Raw genomic sequence first — 19748 nt, forward strand, 5'->3', positions numbered from 1 at the left:
GTGGGTACCTGTAGAAAGCTGTGACTGAGACCTGTCATAATGTGTGTACCTGTAGAAAGCTGTGACTGAGACCTGTCATAATGTGTGTACCTGTAGAAAGCTGTGACTGAGACCTGTCATAATGTGTGTACCTGTAGAAAGCTGTGACTGAGACCTGTCATAATGTGGGTACCTGTAGAAAGCTGTGACTGTGACCTGTCATAATGTGTGTACCTGTAGAAAGCTGTGACTGAGACCTCCTGCGGGTGCTGGGGGTCCTGGAGGTGGAGGACAGGGTGGAGCCGGCGCTGCTGGCGCGGGAGATGGGCAAGGGCACGGGGGTCACCGGGGGGCTGTCCAGCTGAAAGAGGTTAGAGGTAAATGGTGCATTTATATATAGCGCCTTTATCCAAGGCGCTATGCATAGATTGTGCATTACGGCGGAAACCATGCTAGGCACCAAACAGCACATCAGGAGCAATTAGGGGTTCAGTGTCTTGCTCAAGGACACTTCGACACCAACTCTGGGGGAGCCCACAGGGATCGAACTGGCAACCTTGCGAGCCACTATACCCCTGAGCCACCACCGCCCCATATAGGTAAGCAACATGTTCCACTCGCAGTATGTTCCCCCCCCCCCCACCACACACACACACACACACATATACGGTGATTACTTACTTGAAAAGGGGCAAAGCAAACAAATACAGCTAATTGCTATAAACACATAACCGTTTCAACTGACAATGTCGTGTCAACGAATCACTAAAAAGACATGTCTATATTTGACATTATAAAAATGTTAAAATGAAATTAACCTTTCACGATGGTCGACACAGCTCTGCATGGCCTGATTTCATCATTTGATGTTTGTGCGTGCGAGCTGCTAGGAAGCTTATCTATGGACATGCAGAAAGACTCCCCACCACCTACCCACCATGGTCCAGCAATGATTCATTTCTGCATGGAATTGCTGCTATACAGGTGTCTGTATACAAGCTGTGTGTGTGTGTGTGTGTGTGTGTGTGCGTTACCTCCACGCTGTCGTGTGTCGGAGAGGAGGAGGTGGAGGAGTTCTCCTGTCTCCTGTAAGATACGTTGGAGGTGGAGGAGCCCAGCTCGATGGTGCGTACGCGCTGGGCGAACTTCAGCGAGCACACCGACTCACTCATGTTACTGACCAGAGGAGATACCTACAGCACAGGAGAGGCGGAGCGAGAACAATCATCCATTTGTGGGGCTAAATATTTTATCTTCTATATAATAGTCTAGCTGTGTAATATACTCTGTATTTACTGTATACTGCTGCTCGGTTTCTCTGCTTATACCAAAGTATATATATACATTTCATGACATCTTTTTATCAGTCAAACGTTTCATGACCATGTGCATATAGACCAGTACTGTGAGACTTTGGAGACCCAATTTACAGCCATTTGACAAACGCAATGTGGAAATTGCATATCTTGACAGGTGCATAGTGCTGGCATGCACTCTACCACTAGTTTCAGATTTGAGCGAAATCCGTCACCTCAACCAGCCTCATTGGCAGAAGGACATGACTGAGAGATCCCATTCTCTTTCAAATGTGTGCAATACCAGTGAGCTAATGTATCCATCAACAACTAATGTTGATTCCCCCTGTCTGATGAAGAGCCGAGAGGCTCGCAACGTCACTTCCATGGGGTAAAGGAAACATTAACCCCTTTTGGTGTTTTAAGCATTATGTTATGCTTTAGCCGTTGAAGAATAGCAGCTCATAGTGCGGCACTCAGTGCCACACTATGAGCTTGTAGGTCTGCTATTTTTGAAAAATCGTGACAATGTGGCGCAAATTCTTTGAATATATTCTCTTTCAGAGCAAATGTTTTTAACTCAAATCTTTGCTTCTGGGAGGTCGCTGGAACAACATATTTTCAGATGGGTGTCGGCGGGCCAAATACATATATTTTTTCAGGGTCCTTGACATGAAATAGTTTGAAAACCACCGATATAGAAACATGGGTTTTTTCAGAAAACGGCCATGATTCAGAAGACATTTTATAGAATCGTCCTCAGGTCTAAATGGGTTAAATAAACGTTTTAACGCATTTTAGGTGGGAACCCCTTTTGGTGTTAGCATTACGTTATGCTTTAGCCATTTAAAAATAGCAGACCTACAAGCTCGTAGCGCGCCACTCGGTGGCGCGCTACGAGCTTGTAGGTCTGCTATTTTTTTTAAAGTCGAAGAACGACTGACATAGAAACACAGCTTTTTCAGAAAACTGTCATTTTCAAACAGACATTTTTATAGAATCTGATCTCAGGTCAGAATGGGTTAAAGTTTTGGACCATCATCCAGTGTGCGGACCTTATCTTCCTCGTCTTATTAACCCATTCTGACCGGGCACCCATTTTGGTGTCGGCATCATGTCGTGCTTTAGCCATTGAAAAATAGCAGATCTACAAGCTCATATCGCGCCACCGAGTGGCGCGATACGAGCTTGTAGGTCTGCTATTTTTGAAAAAAATCGAAGAACGACTGACATTTCTAGAATCTGATCTCAGGTCAGAATGGGTTCATCAGACCCAGTGTGTTTCCAGTGGAAACCTCCGTATGAATCTGATCTCAGGTCATCAAACCTCTGCCCTGGCGGCGGCGGCACCGGGGTTTTTCCCCAGTGAGTATATGGAACGTCCCAGTGCTTTACAACATCGTGCTGCTGTTTCTTTGACCTTTGACCCCTCCTCACCTGCACCATCATCAGCGTCTTGCTGTCTCCGCTCAGAGAGTCCTGCAGCAGGTAGGTGAGCCGGGAGTTCCTGAAGGGCACGTGGGAGTGTCTGCTGCGCAGCGCGTGGATCACGTCCCCCAGCGCCGACAGGGACTTGTTGATGCACTGGGCCTCGCGCAGGCGGCTGCCCTCCGCCCCCGACTTGGCGATCCGCTCCGAGCCGGCCAGGTCCACCAGGTTCAGCTTTCCTGCAAAAAGCGAGTGACGCAAAAAAACGCACACGTCACGGGGACAATTTTGAGTCTAACCCCTGTTTAACCCCATTTCTTCTGACCTGAGATCAGATTCTAAATCCTCTTCGAAGTCCTGACAGTTTTCTGAAAAGGCTATGTTTCTGTGTCGGTGGTTCTTTGATTTTTCAAAAAATAGCAGACCTACAAGCTCGTAGCGCGCCATTCGGTGGCGCGCTATGAGCTTGTAGATCTGCTGTTTTTCGATAGCTAAAGCACGACGTGATGCTAAAACCAAAATGGGTTCCCGCCGCCAAATGGGTTAACCCATTTAGGCATGAGGTCAAAAAAAAAAAGAAAAAAGTTCGCTCTGAAAGAATATATATTTAAAGATGTGTTGCCGCATTTTTACGATTTTTCTAAAATAGCAGACCTACAAGTTCGTAGCGCGCCACTGGGTGGCGCGCTATGAGCTTGTAGATCTGCTATTTTTCAATAGCTAAAGTATAACATGATGCTTAGTTAAAACACCAAAAAGGGTTCCGGCCAAAATGGGTTAAGGCACCGACGTCGAAATTAAAATGAATACTGAATAATAATACTAATGTTGTTTAAAATATGTTAGAGAAAAATGACAATGTACAAAGGATAGGCATTAATAAGCTTTGAGCTTCGGCCTATGCCTTTTCCATCACCTATAAGAGAGTGTGAATATTTAATGTAATGATTTATGTTACACTGTTGAATTGATCGAAATAAACTAAACTAAAACTAAACTAAACTATCATTAATTCTTCCGCCACCACCAGTGTATTTAGGTGAAAACCCTTATTTTGAAGTCCAAACGGGATCGTCTTTTCTTTCACCCGGAAAATACATTTTGTAACCGCGATCATCGGTTCTTTAGTTATGGGCCGTTTAATAAAGCTCGTTTGGACCAAAAAACGCAATCTGGGAAGATAAATGTATTTTTGTAAATCTCTTTACATTGAGGTGAAGCAGGCTGCGTTTTCACTTCCGGTTTCTATCCGTCGCCTAGCAACCTGGAGACATTCATAATGAATGAACGAATGAATGCAATCAACAGTATTGTGTTGTCCAGTGGCGTGCACAGATAGACACTAGGGGGTGCTAGAGCACCCCCTGCCCTTTTCCCCCTGGACAGCAATGTGACCTTTTGAAAAAAAAAAAAGGGCACATTGCACATTTTTTGTACAGTGTACACTGTACAGTACATGGACCATGGTGACATTGATCAATTATTGATAAAAAGCTTCTAATATATTATTTATGCCCCAACATCTATAAATCTCACACTGGTGTCTGTCCAGTGGATGAGTTGTACATATACCTTGTGTGCGGTGTCTGTCCAGTGGATGAGTTGTACATATACCTTGTGTGCGGTGTCTGTCCAGTGGATGAGCTGTACATATACCTTGTGTGCGGTGTCTGTCCAGTGGATGAGCTGTACATATACCTTGTGTGCCTGTCTGTCCAGTGGATGAGCTGTACATATACCTTGTGTGTGGTGTCTGTCCAGTGGATGAGCTGTACATATACCTTGTGTGCCTGTCTGTCCAGTGGATGAGCTGTACATATACCTTGTGTGCCTGTCTGTCCAGTGGATGAGCTGTACATATACCTTGTGTGTGGTGTCTGTCCAGTGGATGAGCTGTACATATACCTTGTGTGCGGTGTCTGTCCAGTGGATGAGTTGTACATATACCTTGTGTGTGGTGTCTGTCCAGTGGATGAGCTGTACATATACCTTGTGTGCGGTGTCTGTCCAGTGGATGAGCTGTACATATACCTTGTGTGCGGTGTCTGTCCAGTGGATGAGCTGTACATATACCTTGTGTGTGGTGTCTGTCCAGTGGATGAGCTGTACATATACCTTGTGTGCGGTGTCTGTCCAGTGGATGAGCTGTACATATACCTTGTGTGCGGTGTCTGTCCAGTGGATGAGCTGTACATATACCTTGTGTGCGGTGTCTGTCCAGTGGATGAGTTGTACATATACCTTGTGTGCCTGTCTGTCCAGTGGATGAGCTGTACATATACCTTGTGTGCGGTGTCTGTCCAGTGGATGAGTTGTACATATACCTTGTGTGCCTGTCTGTCCAGTGGATGAGCTGTACATATACCTTGTGTGCCTGTCTGTCCAGTGGATGAGCTGTACATATACCTTGTGTGCCTGTCTGTCCAGTGGATGAGTTGTACATATACCTTGTGTGCCTGTCTGTCCAGTGGATGAGCTGTACATATACCTTGTGTGCGGTGTCTGTCCAGTGGATGAGTTGTACATATACCTTGTGTGCGGTGTCTGTCCAGTGGATGAGTTGTACATATACCTTGTGTGTGGTGTCTGTCCAGTGGATGAGCTGTACATATACCTTGTGTCTGTCCAGTGGATGAGCTGTACATATACCTTGTGTGCGGTGTCTGTCCAGTGGATGAGCTGTACATATACCTTGTGTCTGTCCAGTGGATGAGCTGTACATATACCTTGTGTCTGTCCAGTGGATGAGCTGTACATATACCTTGTGTGCGGTGTCTGTCCAGTGGATGAGCTGTACATATACCTTGTGTGAGGTGTCTGTCCAGTGGATGAGCTGTACATATACCTTGTGTGCGGTGTCTGTCCAGTGGATGAGCTGTACATATACCTTGTGTGCGGTGTCTGTCCAGTGGATGAGCTGTACATATACCTTGTGTGCGGTGTCTGTCCAGTGGATGAGCTGTACATATACCTTGTGTGCCTGTCTGTCCAGTGGATGAGCTGTACATATACCTTGTGTGCGGTGTCCAGTGGATGAGTTGAAGCCAGCCACGGTGATGATGAGGAGAGCGTGTGAGCGAGAGCTGTGTTCATTGAGGTTGGTGCAGGCCGTGGCCCTGTTCATGTGACCCAGTTCGAACACCTGCAGCAAGAGGTCAGGCCAAAAGGGCAGGCTTTTGTTCAATGGCTGACCGTTAATGCTCAATTCATCATTACACAAAACAAAAACAGAAACGCGCATTACAAATGCAAACCTATGCAGGCATAAACCTACTTGAGAACAATGAGCCTCATTGGTGGACAATTGGTAATCGGACGCATAGAAACAAATCCCTGCTTGGGCGCATTCCAGCGTTGCGTTGGAACGCAACAGCACTGCTTGGGCACATTCCTCCTTCCCGCTGGTACACGCAGCACTTTTAGCCATTTGTGCTTGTATTAAATGTATTATGGTTCATGTCATTTTACTTTTAGAATTAATTAATTGTACATGAATGTGTCTATTATTTATTATACAGTCTCTTACTATTTCAATTTGACTATTATTTAAGAATTATAGAAAGTCTGACTAATGTAAAAAGAAACAAATTAGCAGTAAGTAATGGTACAAAAATAATAGGATAATAGTAAAAAATCTTTCTGAGGGACAGCACATGAGATGGAAGTATTTACACAAACTACGATAATTCAATACAGCCATGCTCACAATAGATAAACACCATTTGAATAATCTTTCTGTTAAAATGACCTGTAGATGTCAGCTAGAGAGACCATCCAAGCTGCTACCAACACCGCTTTCCCAGGCAAAGCAAGAAGGCTCTGCACATTTACATTTACTTATATATATTTCGCAGACGCCCTTATATCCATTCTGACCTGAGATCAGATTCATACGAGGTTTCCGCCGGACACACACTGGTCTGATGAACCCATTCTGACCTGAGATCAGATTCTAAAAATGTCAGTCGCTCTTCGATTTTTCAAAAATAGCAGACCTACAAGCTCGTATCGCGCCACTCGGTGGCGCGATATGAGCTTGTAGATCTGCTATTTTTCAATAGCTAAAGCATAACATGATGCTAACACCAAAATGGGTGCCCGGTCAGAATGGGTTATATCCAGAGCGACGTGAAAGTCGAGTTGAAACGTAAAGTGCCTCAAAGAACCTAGGAGGATGTCAGGCAAACATGCGAGCTAACTAAGTAGAATTCTCAGTGAGATATACAGAATAATGCCTAATTTATACTTTGTCATACAAATGTGTTGCTCTGATCTGAACTGAAAAATGTGTTGTTGTTTTTTCAGTCAACACCACAACAAAGTATAATTTGGGCTTGACGTGTTACGACGTGTCGGCACGTCATAAGCAATCCAACCCGACGGGGTGCTTAGCGCATTTTACATTATCAAACGAGAGAAGAATATTCAGAATTTCTTTCTTTTTGAGTTGGCCTCCAAGGCCACCATACTCTTCGCTCCGCGGTCCCGGGGCGGTCACTTCCCTGTTTACCGCTGCAGAAAGAATCCCTCGTATCTCCTATAATCTAGGGCGCTCTACGTGGTTTTGATCAGATGGATATACTTTTTTTTTTTTTTACAGAGTAAAAGCGACCATATCTTCCTGGCACCCCCGAGCTTCTATTTTGAAAGAATCCCGGCGCCGATTGTGTTTAATAGTATACCCATGCTTAAGAATCCTGCAGCCCATATCTAAAATGGATTTGCGATTGGCATTTATTGTTTTAATTTAAATCGGAAGTCTGTTATTTCATTAATCAGAGTGTGTACTGCTTAACAAATGGCTCAGTGACCTCTCACATCCTGCAGATGGAGCCCTTTTCATTCTGGCAGAGACAAAATCCAGATGCAAAAAAAGGACTCATTTTTACGATGTGACTGAAGGCTCAGAATGGTTTCCCCATTTCCTGACATTTTTTCCAAGAGACTGTTCAGTGGAATTTCAGCGCAATTATTATGTCAAACTTGTCTTTAGTCGACGTGGCGAACATCATAACATGTGAACGTACCCTGTTGATGTCCTCTGGACTCTGAACAATGAACTCGCTCAGTCCCGGGACGTAGAGCTGACCGCTGCCGTCTGGGTTCATCTTGATGTCCAGCTTGTCACTGGGGTTGTCCCCCAACAGGTTCCTGTTGGACACACAACAAAACGCACATTAGGAAGAACATCATTAAGAAAGACTGGTGAGTTCAAAACAGCCCATCAGTAAGGTTTGATGTTTGACCAGGGGTGTCATTTGGGGGATGGCAACTGCCCACCCCATAGTATTCACATTTAACCTTGAATTCAGTCATTTTATATCCATCCACATTGTCCCCAAGTCTGACTCAGTGTTGTTTTTGGCAGCAAGTTTTGATTTTAGTTTTAGTCACATTTTAGTCACAAATGTTTTAATGTTTTAGTGTTAGTTTAGTTTTAGTCGACTAAATATCATAAGACTTAAGACGACTAAAATCTACAGTTGATTTAGTCGACAGAAATGTTGGCAGGCCTTGATGGCGTCGTAATGACCGTTTTTACACGTGCTGAAAATATCAGCTGAAAATCTACAAGTTCACAACGCGTCGCGCTGTTTGTTTAGTTTCCATTTAGTTTTCGTCGGTGGAAAAAGGTAGTTGACGAACATTTTTAGTCGACAAAATAAACACTGGTCTGACTCGCAGAATTTATATCAGGACTGTTATACTGTCAAATCCATCAACAGAACATGCCGACACACGTGTTGGACTGTTAAATCCGGAGAGTTAATTTAACCCTGAGATCATAATAATGGACCCATAAGGTCCCCTCTCAGATCGTTCTGTCGCAAACCTCCTTGGCTGGAACTAAAGCTTACGCAGATGTTCAGAGGTTATGCAACATGACAGAGGGAAAAGATATACTTTGTACTCAACAGATGACCGTGGATGTTTAGTATAATCCGTCTGTTCACAGGAAAATCCCCCCCCCCCCCCCCCCCCAACACACGCAATGCGTTTCCTTGCCAATTTCATAATGTTTCAACTATGAGCGCAGCAGGATGACCTTGACGCACATCAGACGGTCATTTCACATTATTAACAGACCATGAATGGATGCCAGAAACAGCAGGCGTTCTCTCTCTCTCTCTCTCTCACCGCAAGGTCTCGTTGTATATTTCCACCATGCTGACTGTGATCTTGTAGTCCCAGTCGGGCGTTTTCTCAGTCACCTCGGAGAAGAGCAGGCGGAGAGCCCTCTGGTTGATGCCAGGGTCCGCGGCCACGCCCTGGAGGAATGGGGGGAGGGGGGGGTGTTAACATGGCACGTGTCCTCAGACATGAGTCAGACAGCAGGCGTCGCCGCTCATGCGTTTCATTTTCTAATTGCATTTCCCCAGTAGGCCTGTCACCAGTGGCGTGCACAGACACCATGGTGACATTGATCAAATTTTGATAAAAAAAACACTTCTACTATATTATTTAGGCCCCCCACAATCTAAAGCTATGTTTCTATGTCAGTGGTTCTTCGATTAAAAAGAAAATAGCAGACCTACAAGCTCGTAGCGCGCCACTCGGTGGCGCGCTATGAGCTTGTAGATCTGCTATTTTTCAATAGCTAAAGCACCAAAATGGGTTCCCGCACCAAAATGCGCTGCACAAGGTGCCCTTTTTTTTAGTGCCTGTCGTAGACATGCGGAGAGCAAGTTCAGTCAGGAAACCTCAGCGCCGTCGCTGCCGGCCCGTTATTGGGCCACCTCAGCATCACGCTCTCATCCACATGATTCACTCAGCCAATCACAGACTCACTCCATCTTCATAGCGGCTACTTAAACTAGAAGGGTTTGCACTCCTCCTCCTGCTTCCGTGCTTGCTGCCGCCGATTCTGCTGCGCTGCCGTATGCAAACCTTGCTGCGCACCCTCCTCCACCCCAGCTACCACCAGTCGTTTTGGATCTAATGTTTAGGTACGGAGTCCCTATGGACGGGACTGATGCGCTTGATCAGAGTACCTAAAAAGCAGATCCAATACATCGCCAAACCATAAAGAATATATTGCTCATCTTATATTCAATAAATATATATTCCATCCATTCTTGAGTTCTCCTGACTGAACTGGAACGTGAGCGTACAGCTTACCTCCATGGTGTTTAAACTACAATGTGAGCGTACAGCTTACCTCCATGGTGTTTAAACTACAATGTGAGCGTACAGCTTACCTCCATGGTGTTTAAACTACAATGTGAGCGTACAGCTTACCTCCATGGTGTTTAAACTACAATGTGAGCGTACAGCTTACCTCCATGGTGTTTAAACTACAACGTGAGCGTACAGCTTACCTCCATGGTGTTTAAACTACAACGTGAGCGTACAGCTTACCTCCATGGTGTTTAAACTACAATGTGAGCGTACAGCTTACCTCCATGGTGTTTAAACTACAATGTGAGCGTACAGCTTACCTCCATGGTGTAGGTCTTTCCTGAGCCGGTCTGACCATAGGCAAAGATGCACACATTAAAGCCATCGATGCAGGAAGTCACCAACGATTGCACCTCCTGGAACACCTGGTGGAACATGGACACGTGGAACAAACATTGTTATCTCCATATTTCAACTTTCTATGTTTTTTTCCGTACATTAAGTCACGAAATTACTTTCCACACTCGCGACACGTTTCTAGCTTGTACATCACTTATTGTAGCCTCTTTTTTTTTTAATACTTTGAATGTTCAACTTCCTTTTAAGGTTTTGTGCCATTTTCATGCATTCTCTAATCTCTATGTGAAGCACTGTGATCTCTGTTCAGTGGATGAAGGATGCTACAAAAGATGCATTATATTCAACGAGTATCTACAGTATAAACCATTATTACATTTTACACTCACTTAACACGAAGCCCGCCAGAAACACAGTAACCGTAGATAGTCTAGCAGCCCCGCCAAAACCGTAAGCCTACGTTTTCTAATTGACAGGGCGGAGAACTCCGAACTGTGCGCTCAGGGTCAACATGACCCAGATCGTGATGAGTGTGTCAGGAGGTGTTACACGTGACTGACCTCTTCCTGTGTAGCCTGAGGTGAGAAGACTTTGTCGAGATCAAAGGTCATTAGTTTGCCCTTGTTGGAGAGGTAGAGCACAGCGTCGTCCTCGGAGTCAAAGCTGACCATGTTTTTGGCATCGGCGGATTCCTGGTCCTGTGGGCACACGGGCCGCACGCGACAGAACACCCTGATGTTACCTGGGAAACGGAGCACAGGAGGCGCTTTCACCACGTGTCGTCAAACAGAAAAGCCTCCCGTTGTCAGAGAGGTACAGTGAACCAGTGGTTCCCAAACCTTTTCATGTCAAGGACCCCCAAAATGATACTCATTAGCCCCCATTTGAAAATATATGCAGGGACCCCCATAAGAGAAGACTTTTACGGCTCCAGCAGTGATTTTCAACCATTTTCATTTCAAGGGCCCCCGGTTTGACCTGGATTAGACTACGGTGCCCTATATATATTGTTTTATATATATTTTATCCCACAATTTTGTAACCCATTTTTCACCCCTGTGTCAATCATCTAATGTGATCCTGGGCTCTACACACCCTTCGCCAACCTAGTCCCCATATATGGGGGACAAGGGGAGAGCAACGGACATGAACTCATGCTTCCTTCATGCCCGAGTGTCCAAGTTGCTCCTTTACACCTGACAGGGGGGAGTTTCCCTGGTTGGACGTAGTGTGTGGAAGGAACACGTTATTCCAACCAGTTCCTTTCCCCTCCATCAGGCACCCCGGCTGGCCAGTGCCCTATTTAATGGCATTTATATCTCTGGGACCCCCAATTTATATTGTAAAATCAATGTTAATTTAACTCTGAGAGTGTACAAATGTGTTCAATTTGTACACTCCGAGTTACAGACCCATAAGGGTCCATTTGGTAGCTATAACTATCATTTGGCTGGGGACCCCCTGGAACTCCCTCGAGGACCCCTAGGGGTCCCGGGGACCCCAGTAAAGCTGCCATAAAGCTGCCATGTCTCTTACCTTTGAGGCGTACCAGCTCGTTGTGGCATTTCTTCCTCAGGTTCATCTCCCTCTTGTATTTACACAGCAGCTCCTGGTTGGTGCTGCTCACCTCGCTGATCACCTGACAGATCTGAGAAGAAGCAGAACATCAGTAAACACACACACACACACACACATGTATATATACAGCCAGATGGCAGGACTTTTGTTTTGTTTGTTTTCTGATTGTCACAGAGAGAGATGGGGAAACAAAGAGCAGCGGAGTGACCAGCTGTAAATGGTCCGTCTAGCCTAGAGTCCTAGAAGGTAGCTCTACTGTACTGTGTCATCTACACAGTAAAATGAGTTAAATGAACACTAAGGAGTATAGTATATTAACCCGTTTAACCCGTTTCGACTTGACGACGATTCTACAAATGTCAGTTGTTCTCAAACATTTTCATGTCAAGGACCCCCAAAAATATATTTGTAATATATACGAATATGCACAAATGAGACGTTGGCCCCACCTGGTGATCAGAGGTGGGACCAGGAAATGTAAAACAGCTGAACACACTGTTTTAGAGGGCTCTCCGTTTTCTTTTACGCTTGTTTTTTGTATTATTATTCCTTCTGTTGTTGGTGTTGTCATTGCTGCCAGTTCCCACCTGAGGTTGTGTGGGAGTCCTGACTGCTCCAGACCGTATTGAAGAACTGCCAACTTGCATAATGTCTTCATACTAGGATTCAGGTCCAAGATCCGTAAGATGGGTTGAGTGTTGGTCATGTCATATCCTCCGAAGACGAATACACGATCTCCCTTCAAGGCAACACCACAATAACCCATCGGGAACTTTCCCCCTGGGCTGAACCTTCGTCCAGGAGAATGTCTTGCAGTTTAATTTCCACAGATCGCTGAAGTAGCTCCTCAGACCAAAGCTGTAACCACCCAATATGTACAGCTCTCCATCATAAGCAAAGGCTGAATGAAGACAGCGTTTCTCTGGAAGCTGTGAGGAAGAAGGCGTGCTCAGCCAGTGGTCGGTCTCCATGTCAAGCACACTGATGTTGTTGTGGTCCTCATCCCTCATTTGTATAATACCCATACCCACGTAAAAACCCCAGGAAAGTGTTTCTTGTCCGCCTCAAACATCATTAAAATAAGATCTGGTGGCAAAAGGGGCGAAGTGGCCCTTTAAAGAGAGTCAGAAGCCAGCTCTTCAATGTATCGGTTGGATCCGTATCTGAGAAAACAATGCATCAGGACTGTTGTGTGACTCACCTCTTGTTTGGCCTCGGTTATAGCTTTGTCCAGCATGAAAGGGAAGTCCTGCACTTGTCTCTTCAGACAGTTGTAGTCACAGGTCAGGGTGCGGAGGGCAGGCTGCAAAGTCAGCAGGTTCATGCGAACGCCTGCAAAGGCACACAGAGGTTGTTGCCGCAGCACTGCATAGGGCTCAGATACAAATCAGTGTCACGTACAGTACCAAAAATAACATTTACAGGCTCACGACACGTCGCTCTGAAACGTGTTGTGAGCTTGTTATGTTCGGTGAGCGACAACCACGGGGAAAAAAAAATATCACACTGCCACTGATTAGTGATCAGCGTGAAAGTGCACTTTCATTCTAGTGTTGATTTTGGCTGCACATTTCTATTTTAGTTTTAGTCATAAGTCTCTTGAATAGTTTTCACTTGGTTTTAGCCACATTTTAGTTTTGTATTAGGATTTAGCCTTCCCTCCCCAAATGATTAAGTCCTTGTGACATCAGAAATGTCATACAATGTAGCTTTAATAATGCCATTGCTCAGTGCTGTACCATTTCACAGAACACCATGCACTGTGACAAGCTTGTCACATAGAAAACATACACCCATAGAAAACACAAATACATGAACACACTAGTGTTGTTTCCGTCGACTAAAACTAATACATGAACACACTAGTGTTGTGTCCGTCGACTAAAACTAATACATGAACACACTAGTCTTGTTTCCGTCGACTAAAACTAATACATGAACACACTAGTGTTGTGTCCGTCGACTAAAACTAATACATGAACACACTAGTGTTGTTTCCGTCGACTAAAACTTATACATGAACACACTAGTGTTGTTTCCGTCGACTAAAACTAAAATGTGCGTCGACTGCCTTTTTTCACTGACGAAAACTACATGAAAACTAAATGAAAACTAAGCCATGATGACTAAAACTAAGACTAAATATACTGACAATTTCGTCAACAGCTAAAAACTAGACTAAAATGTTAGTGGACTAGTGGACACGAGATCCAGTATAAGTCATTTTACAATTAGTTGCATGCTGAAAATAGCAGATCTACAAGCTCACAACACGTCACAGTGTGGGCTTGTAGATCAGCTATTTTCAGCAAGTAAAAAAAACTGTCATTACTACGGCATCAAGGCCCGCCTAAATACATTTTGTACGACTAAATCAATTTAGTCGACTAAAATCTTATGTTTAGTCGACTAAAACTAGACACTAAGACATTCCTAAAACTAAATGAAAACTATTCAAGAGACTACGACTAAAACTAATATTTGCTGCCAAAAACACTGGAACACACACACACACACACACACACACACACACACACCTGCCAGGTTCTCGTGCACGGCTTTCATCTCGCTCTCGGCTCTAATGAACGCCTCCTCGATGACGCGGTTCTTCTCCTCCTCCAGGTTCTGCATCTCTGCCTCCAGCTGGCCCTGGGCTCTCTCCATCTCCCCTTCATACACCAGGATCTGAGCACAGGTGGAAGGGCTGTTGGTAAGCAGCTACAGTGGGAGGACAACACCAATGCCAGGCTCACATGTGGGCCTTGTTTGAGGCCCACACAGTGGTAGCACATACTTCTCAACCCTGGCCCATGGCCCACTGTCCACGCACCTGCCTTGTTGCCAACATCCGGCACATAGGCCAGATGTTGAGTGAACCAAAACAAATGTTGTGGTAATCACTTACATGCACATAGGACGCCATGTGAATGCAATTAACCACTTGCAACCTGGTGTCCCTATTTTGGACATTATCCAAATTCAAATAATTTCAACATTCAGAAATAGCCCAAAATGGCCCTTCTGTAATCTTGACATGTTTTTAGCTTGCAGAGCATCTATTTTCACTATTGCTCTGTGTGTGTAAGTATACAGGGCATAACTTACACAAGATAACATGTACTCATCCCTGGGGGCAAATTCAGGTATGAGAGCAGAAGGGCATTTAAGAGTAAAACGGTCAAGAAATCTAAATAAATAAATGTAGTTTCAGTTTGACTTCTGCATGGGGTCTGGCTCCGAGTCAAAAGTAAAACTGTGAATATGAGACTGAATTCCATGTATTTAATTGTACACGGTATTCAAACCAAACTGCAGTACGGAGAGTTTTGCAAAGATCAGGGTTGAAATACCAGAGATGGACTTTAGAAATAGCTAAGGAGTTGAACCAAGTCAAGAAATCCACTGCTCCCAAGCAGTGTTGATTTTGTCGACTAAAACTAAGACGAAAACTAAATGGAAACTAAATGAAAACTAAGCTATGATGACTAAAACTAAGACTAAATATACTGATAACTTCGCCAACAAATAAAAACTAGACTAAAATGTTAAGGGGGGACTAGTGGACAAGAGATCCAGTATAAGTCATTTTACACTTTCTGAAATAGCAGATCGGCAAGTGTAAAATCAGCCATTATGATGGCATCAAGGCCTGCCAAAATAAAAAATAAAATGGCAGATTACTAAAATCAACACTAAAACATGACTAAAATGAGACTGAAACCAAATTAAAACTATTTAAGGGCCTGACTAAAACAAAAATCAAAATGTGCTGCCAAAAACAACACTGCTCTCAAGTTCTAGCTGCTACAGTATAATATCTGAAGATGAGATTCTGGGCAGGGGAGACAAGGGGAGGTACTCCACGTCACCATAAACCACACAGGACAAGCAGACGCCACACAGGGAAGCAGGGGGCCTGTGAGTGGTGGTGGAGAAAGTACTCGCGTTGTTTTTACTGTGCAGAATTCAACATTTACTTTGAGTGAAAGCACAACGTTTGGAAGTAATTGTGGTGGAGTAAAAAGTACAATATTTGCCTCTGAGATGTAGTAGTGCAGTGGTATAAAAGTATTGAACATTGTAGAAGTAAAAAAATCCTGAAAAGTGTACAGTACTTGAGTAGAGTAGTAGTTGAGTAGTTACTTTACACCGCACAGGAGAGTAGATACAGGGAACTGTTCACATCACATATACAGGAGATCTCACAGGTTTCAAAGGTCCCATGGTCCGAGGGGACAAAGGTCCCATGGTCCGAGGGGACAAAGGTCCCATGGTGGGGGATTTTTTATTTATTCCTCACTCATGGACATTTAAAGGTATAACTGGGTACGATGGGACTTTCTTCATTACCCATGGACATTAAAGGTGGTGCAAGTGATATGTTGTTACATTTTGTTCAAATGTTAAAGCTCTGATTCTGATGTATTCTCCAGCTCTTTAGAGAAAACACTAAACATATTTTATATTGGAAGTTTATTCACTTCCAATGTTTATCCTGTGCCATGTACCGTACGTATGAGATCTTTCATGATTGGATGAAATTAGCATTCCGACTCAACCGTTTACTAAAGAGCAGGAGACACTGGGACCAACCTGGGACAACCTGGAGGGGTTAGGGGGATTGGGGGCCCAACCTGGGACAACCTGGAGGGGTTAGGGGGATTGGGGGCCCAACCTGGGACAACCTGGAGGGGTTAGGGGGATTGGGGGCCCAAGGAGGGGTTAGGGGGCCCAACCTGGGACAACCTGGAGGGGTTAGGGGGATTGGGGGCCCAACCTGGGACAACCTGCGAATGACCCCGGCGTTAGCCCTGCCGACAGCCTTAGAAAGAAGGCTGCAGAGACGGCCTTGGTCCGTCAGCAGCTGTAACCAAATGCATGCAGAGAAAGAGGGGTTAAACTACAGAGCCACGCATGGGGCCCACAGGGCAGGAGCACATCTTCCCATTCTGTAGCGCGAGGCGGCTTGATGTACTGTACTGTACTGTACTGTACACCCCCTGGACATGAGGCTAGTACTGTACAGTATGTCGCAGGGATGAGCGGTCAACCTAAACTCTGGGTCGGGGTCGCTTTCCGTGAGACTTCAAGAACCGTTGGACCAGTACAGAGAGAAACAGCACATCATTTTCTTATTTTTTTAAAAATTAATAAATGTTTTATCCCACGATTTTGCAACCCATTTTTTCACCCAGTGTCAATTATCTAATGTAATCCTGGGCACTATACACTTCCTCTGCCAACCTGGGGGGGGGGCAGCGGACTGACATCATGCTTCCTCCTATGCATGAGGCGTCCAAGCTGCTTCTTTTCAGACTGGCAGGGGGGAGTTTCCCTGGCTAGACGTAGCGCGTGGAAGGAACACGTTATTCCGACCAGTTCCTTTCCCCTCCATCAGGCGCCCCGGCTAGCCAGGGGGAGGCAGTTTATAGAGACCAGGATTACTGTATGTTTTTTGTGAGGGTATCTACCCTAGGGGACACGGGGAGAACATGCAAACTCCACACAGAAAGGCCCTTTCGCCAACCCCCGCCTTCGGGTATGGGCACTGATGACGCGGAGGAGGGAACACGCCCCCCCAGCGGGAATCAAACCCAGGAGCTTCTAGCTGTGAGGGCGACAGCACTACTACCGACTGTGCCACCGTGCCCCAGCACATCAGAAGTGATGGTATGGTATAGCCGTACCTGCGTACGTAGCTGAGTGCAGGTCCTTTGGGACTCGTGCAGCTGGGTTTCCAGCTCTCTCAGCAGCTGTCTCTGGAGAGCCAGCTGCTCGTGCAGAGCAGCATTCTTGGCCTGGGCTTCAGTCAACGCCTTCTGGGTCTCAGGATCTTTGACCTCTACTGTCTGGGTAACATACTGAGAGACGCACACACACACACACACACACACACACACACACACACACAACAGGAAAGAGAAGAAACCCCGTTAATTTCACGATAATACTTTTGCTCGTTTCGCTTCACCAACAGGAATTACAATTTAGCAGACCGTAATCCAGAGCGATTTACAATAAGCAAAGGTAAATAATCACATACCGGTACTTCGAATGCACTTTGTAAATGGCTCAAGGAACTATAATACCAGGTGAAACATGAACCTAGCATTTGTCTACTCTAAAACAATATGCCATCTAAATCTGTATCCAAACTAGTATAGGATACCATGCGGGTAAACAATGAACCTAGTCTAAATAACGTGCCGACATGAGAATGACTGACCAAGATGTCTCTGCAAGTAGCCATATATTATATTGCATCAACCGAGAGAGAAGTTGGAGAAGACTTTTTTTTTTGCTCTTCATTGTATCGTTTTAACCCATTTTAGGTGGGAACCCGTTTTGATGTTAGCATCATGTTATGCTTTAGCTATTGAAAAATAGCAGATCTACAAGCTCGTAGCGCGCCACCGAGTGGCGCGCTACGAGCTTGTAGGTCTGCTATTTTTGAAAAATTGAAGAACGACTGACGTAGAAGACATTTTTTTTAATCTGATCTCGGGTCAGAATGGAAAACCGTCAGGATGTAGGAGATATTTTTAGAATCCGATCTCAGGTCAGAATGGGGTTATAATTTGTCATTCGTCACCTTGACCAGTGAGGGCATGGCGGCCTGCCGCGCCAGCTCCTCCTCGCACTCCCGGAGCTGCAGTCCGAGGGACAGCTCCGCCTCGTCCTGCTGCCGCCTCGACTCCTCCAGCTGCTGCCGGCCGTCCGTCAGCTGACGCGTGGAGTCCTCCAGCTGCCTCTGGAGGCCGTCCACCTTGGACGCCTTCTCCAGGAGCTCACGCTCGAGGTCGGCCAGCCGCCGCTCCCGCTGCCGGGCCTGGCTCTCCCAGCGGGACACCTCCCCGCGCAGCGCGTCCACATCCTGAGCCAGAGTTTTTTACCCATGGGGAGATTTAGATTTTGATATCGCACACTGAAAAACAGCCGATCTATCTGCAAGCTCACAATGCGTCGCAGCTTGTAGATCTGCATGCGACCAAGTACACTGTAAATCTGGGAAAAGTATGCTACTGTCGAAAACAAATCCTGTAACACATTTTTTCACCCAGTGTCAATTAACTATTATACAACAGGTCGTTTCAAGGAAGCAATCTGATTGTTTGAAACGGCCTTCTAGCCGTGGTTCAAACGAGCACCACTCCACGCCTAATCAAAACTCGGCTTTCAAAATTCAGCTGCTCTGTTCTCCCAGAGCGCAGCAAAACTCGGTGGCTAGGCTAGCTAGTTTCTTGGGACATTTGTGGTCGTAGTGACTACATCCGTCATTAAGAAATATGTGTTTTTTTTCAGCGATTTTCTTAGTTTAAAGGGTAACTGTATAATTGCAATATTGCCATTTTGCTTAAATGTAATCCTGGGCGCTACACTTCCTCTGCCAACCGGGCAGCGGACTGACCTCATGCTTCCTTCTATGCATGAGGAGTCCAAGCTGCTTCTTTTCACCTGACACAGGGGATAGTTTCCACGGCCGGACGTAGCGCGTGGAAGGAACACGTTATTCCGACCAGTTCCTTTCCCCTCCATCAGGCGCCCCCGGCTGGCCAGAGGGAGGCAGTTTTGGAGAGCAGGATTACTGCATGCTTTTTAGGGGACACGGGGAGAACATGTGAGGGTACCTAGTCCCTACCCTAGGGGACACGGGGAGAACATGTGAGGGTACCTAGTCCCTACCCTAGGGGACACGGGGAGAACATGCGAGGGCACCTAGTCCCTACCCTAGGGGACACGGGGAGAACATGCAAACTCCACACAGAAAGGCCCCACCTAGGGTACGGGCACTGTCGACGCGGAGGAGGGAACACGCGTCCCGAGCGGGAATCGAACCCAGGACCTTCTAGCTGTGAGGCGACAGCACTACAGACTGTGCTACAGTGCCACCGTGGCCCTACATCACAGTTTGGTGACGTTTTGCAATTTACGTTTCGTTCAATAGGGGGATTTAGGCCAGGTGTGACACTGAAGTTAAACTTTCTGTACATT

The 19748-nt window shown here is 45.6% G+C and overlaps 1 protein-coding gene across 3 annotated transcripts in view; it reads right to left on the bottom strand.

Annotated features, from left to right (window-relative positions):
* The window catches only part of LOC310878242 (kinesin-like protein KIFC3), a 38410-nt gene that overhangs the window by 5933 nt on the left and 12729 nt on the right, over window positions 1-19748 (bottom strand). For all 3 annotated transcript variants that reach the window (XM_083792456.1, XM_083792457.1, XM_083792455.1), the window contains exons 7-19: window positions 18349-18630; window positions 17444-17617; window positions 14294-14441; window positions 12958-13088; window positions 11715-11826; window positions 10739-10920; window positions 10142-10246; window positions 8841-8971; window positions 7730-7853; window positions 5715-5844; window positions 2712-2941; window positions 1014-1172; window positions 214-340 (exon numbers count right to left, since the gene is read on the bottom strand). In XM_083792456.1, coding sequence (XP_083648582.1) covers window positions 214-340; window positions 1014-1172; window positions 2712-2941; window positions 5715-5844; window positions 7730-7853; window positions 8841-8971; window positions 10142-10246; window positions 10739-10920; window positions 11715-11826; window positions 12958-13088; window positions 14294-14441; window positions 17444-17617; window positions 18349-18630 — 2035 coding nt within the window. The remainder of the gene's footprint in view (window positions 1-213; window positions 341-1013; window positions 1173-2711; window positions 2942-5714; window positions 5845-7729; window positions 7854-8840; window positions 8972-10141; window positions 10247-10738; window positions 10921-11714; window positions 11827-12957; window positions 13089-14293; window positions 14442-17443; window positions 17618-18348; window positions 18631-19748) is intronic.

This window comes from Protomyctophum parallelum (genome assembly GCF_964188405.1).
Source record: "Protomyctophum parallelum genome assembly, chromosome: 2".
NCBI lineage: Eukaryota > Metazoa > Chordata > Actinopteri > Myctophiformes > Myctophidae > Protomyctophum > Protomyctophum parallelum.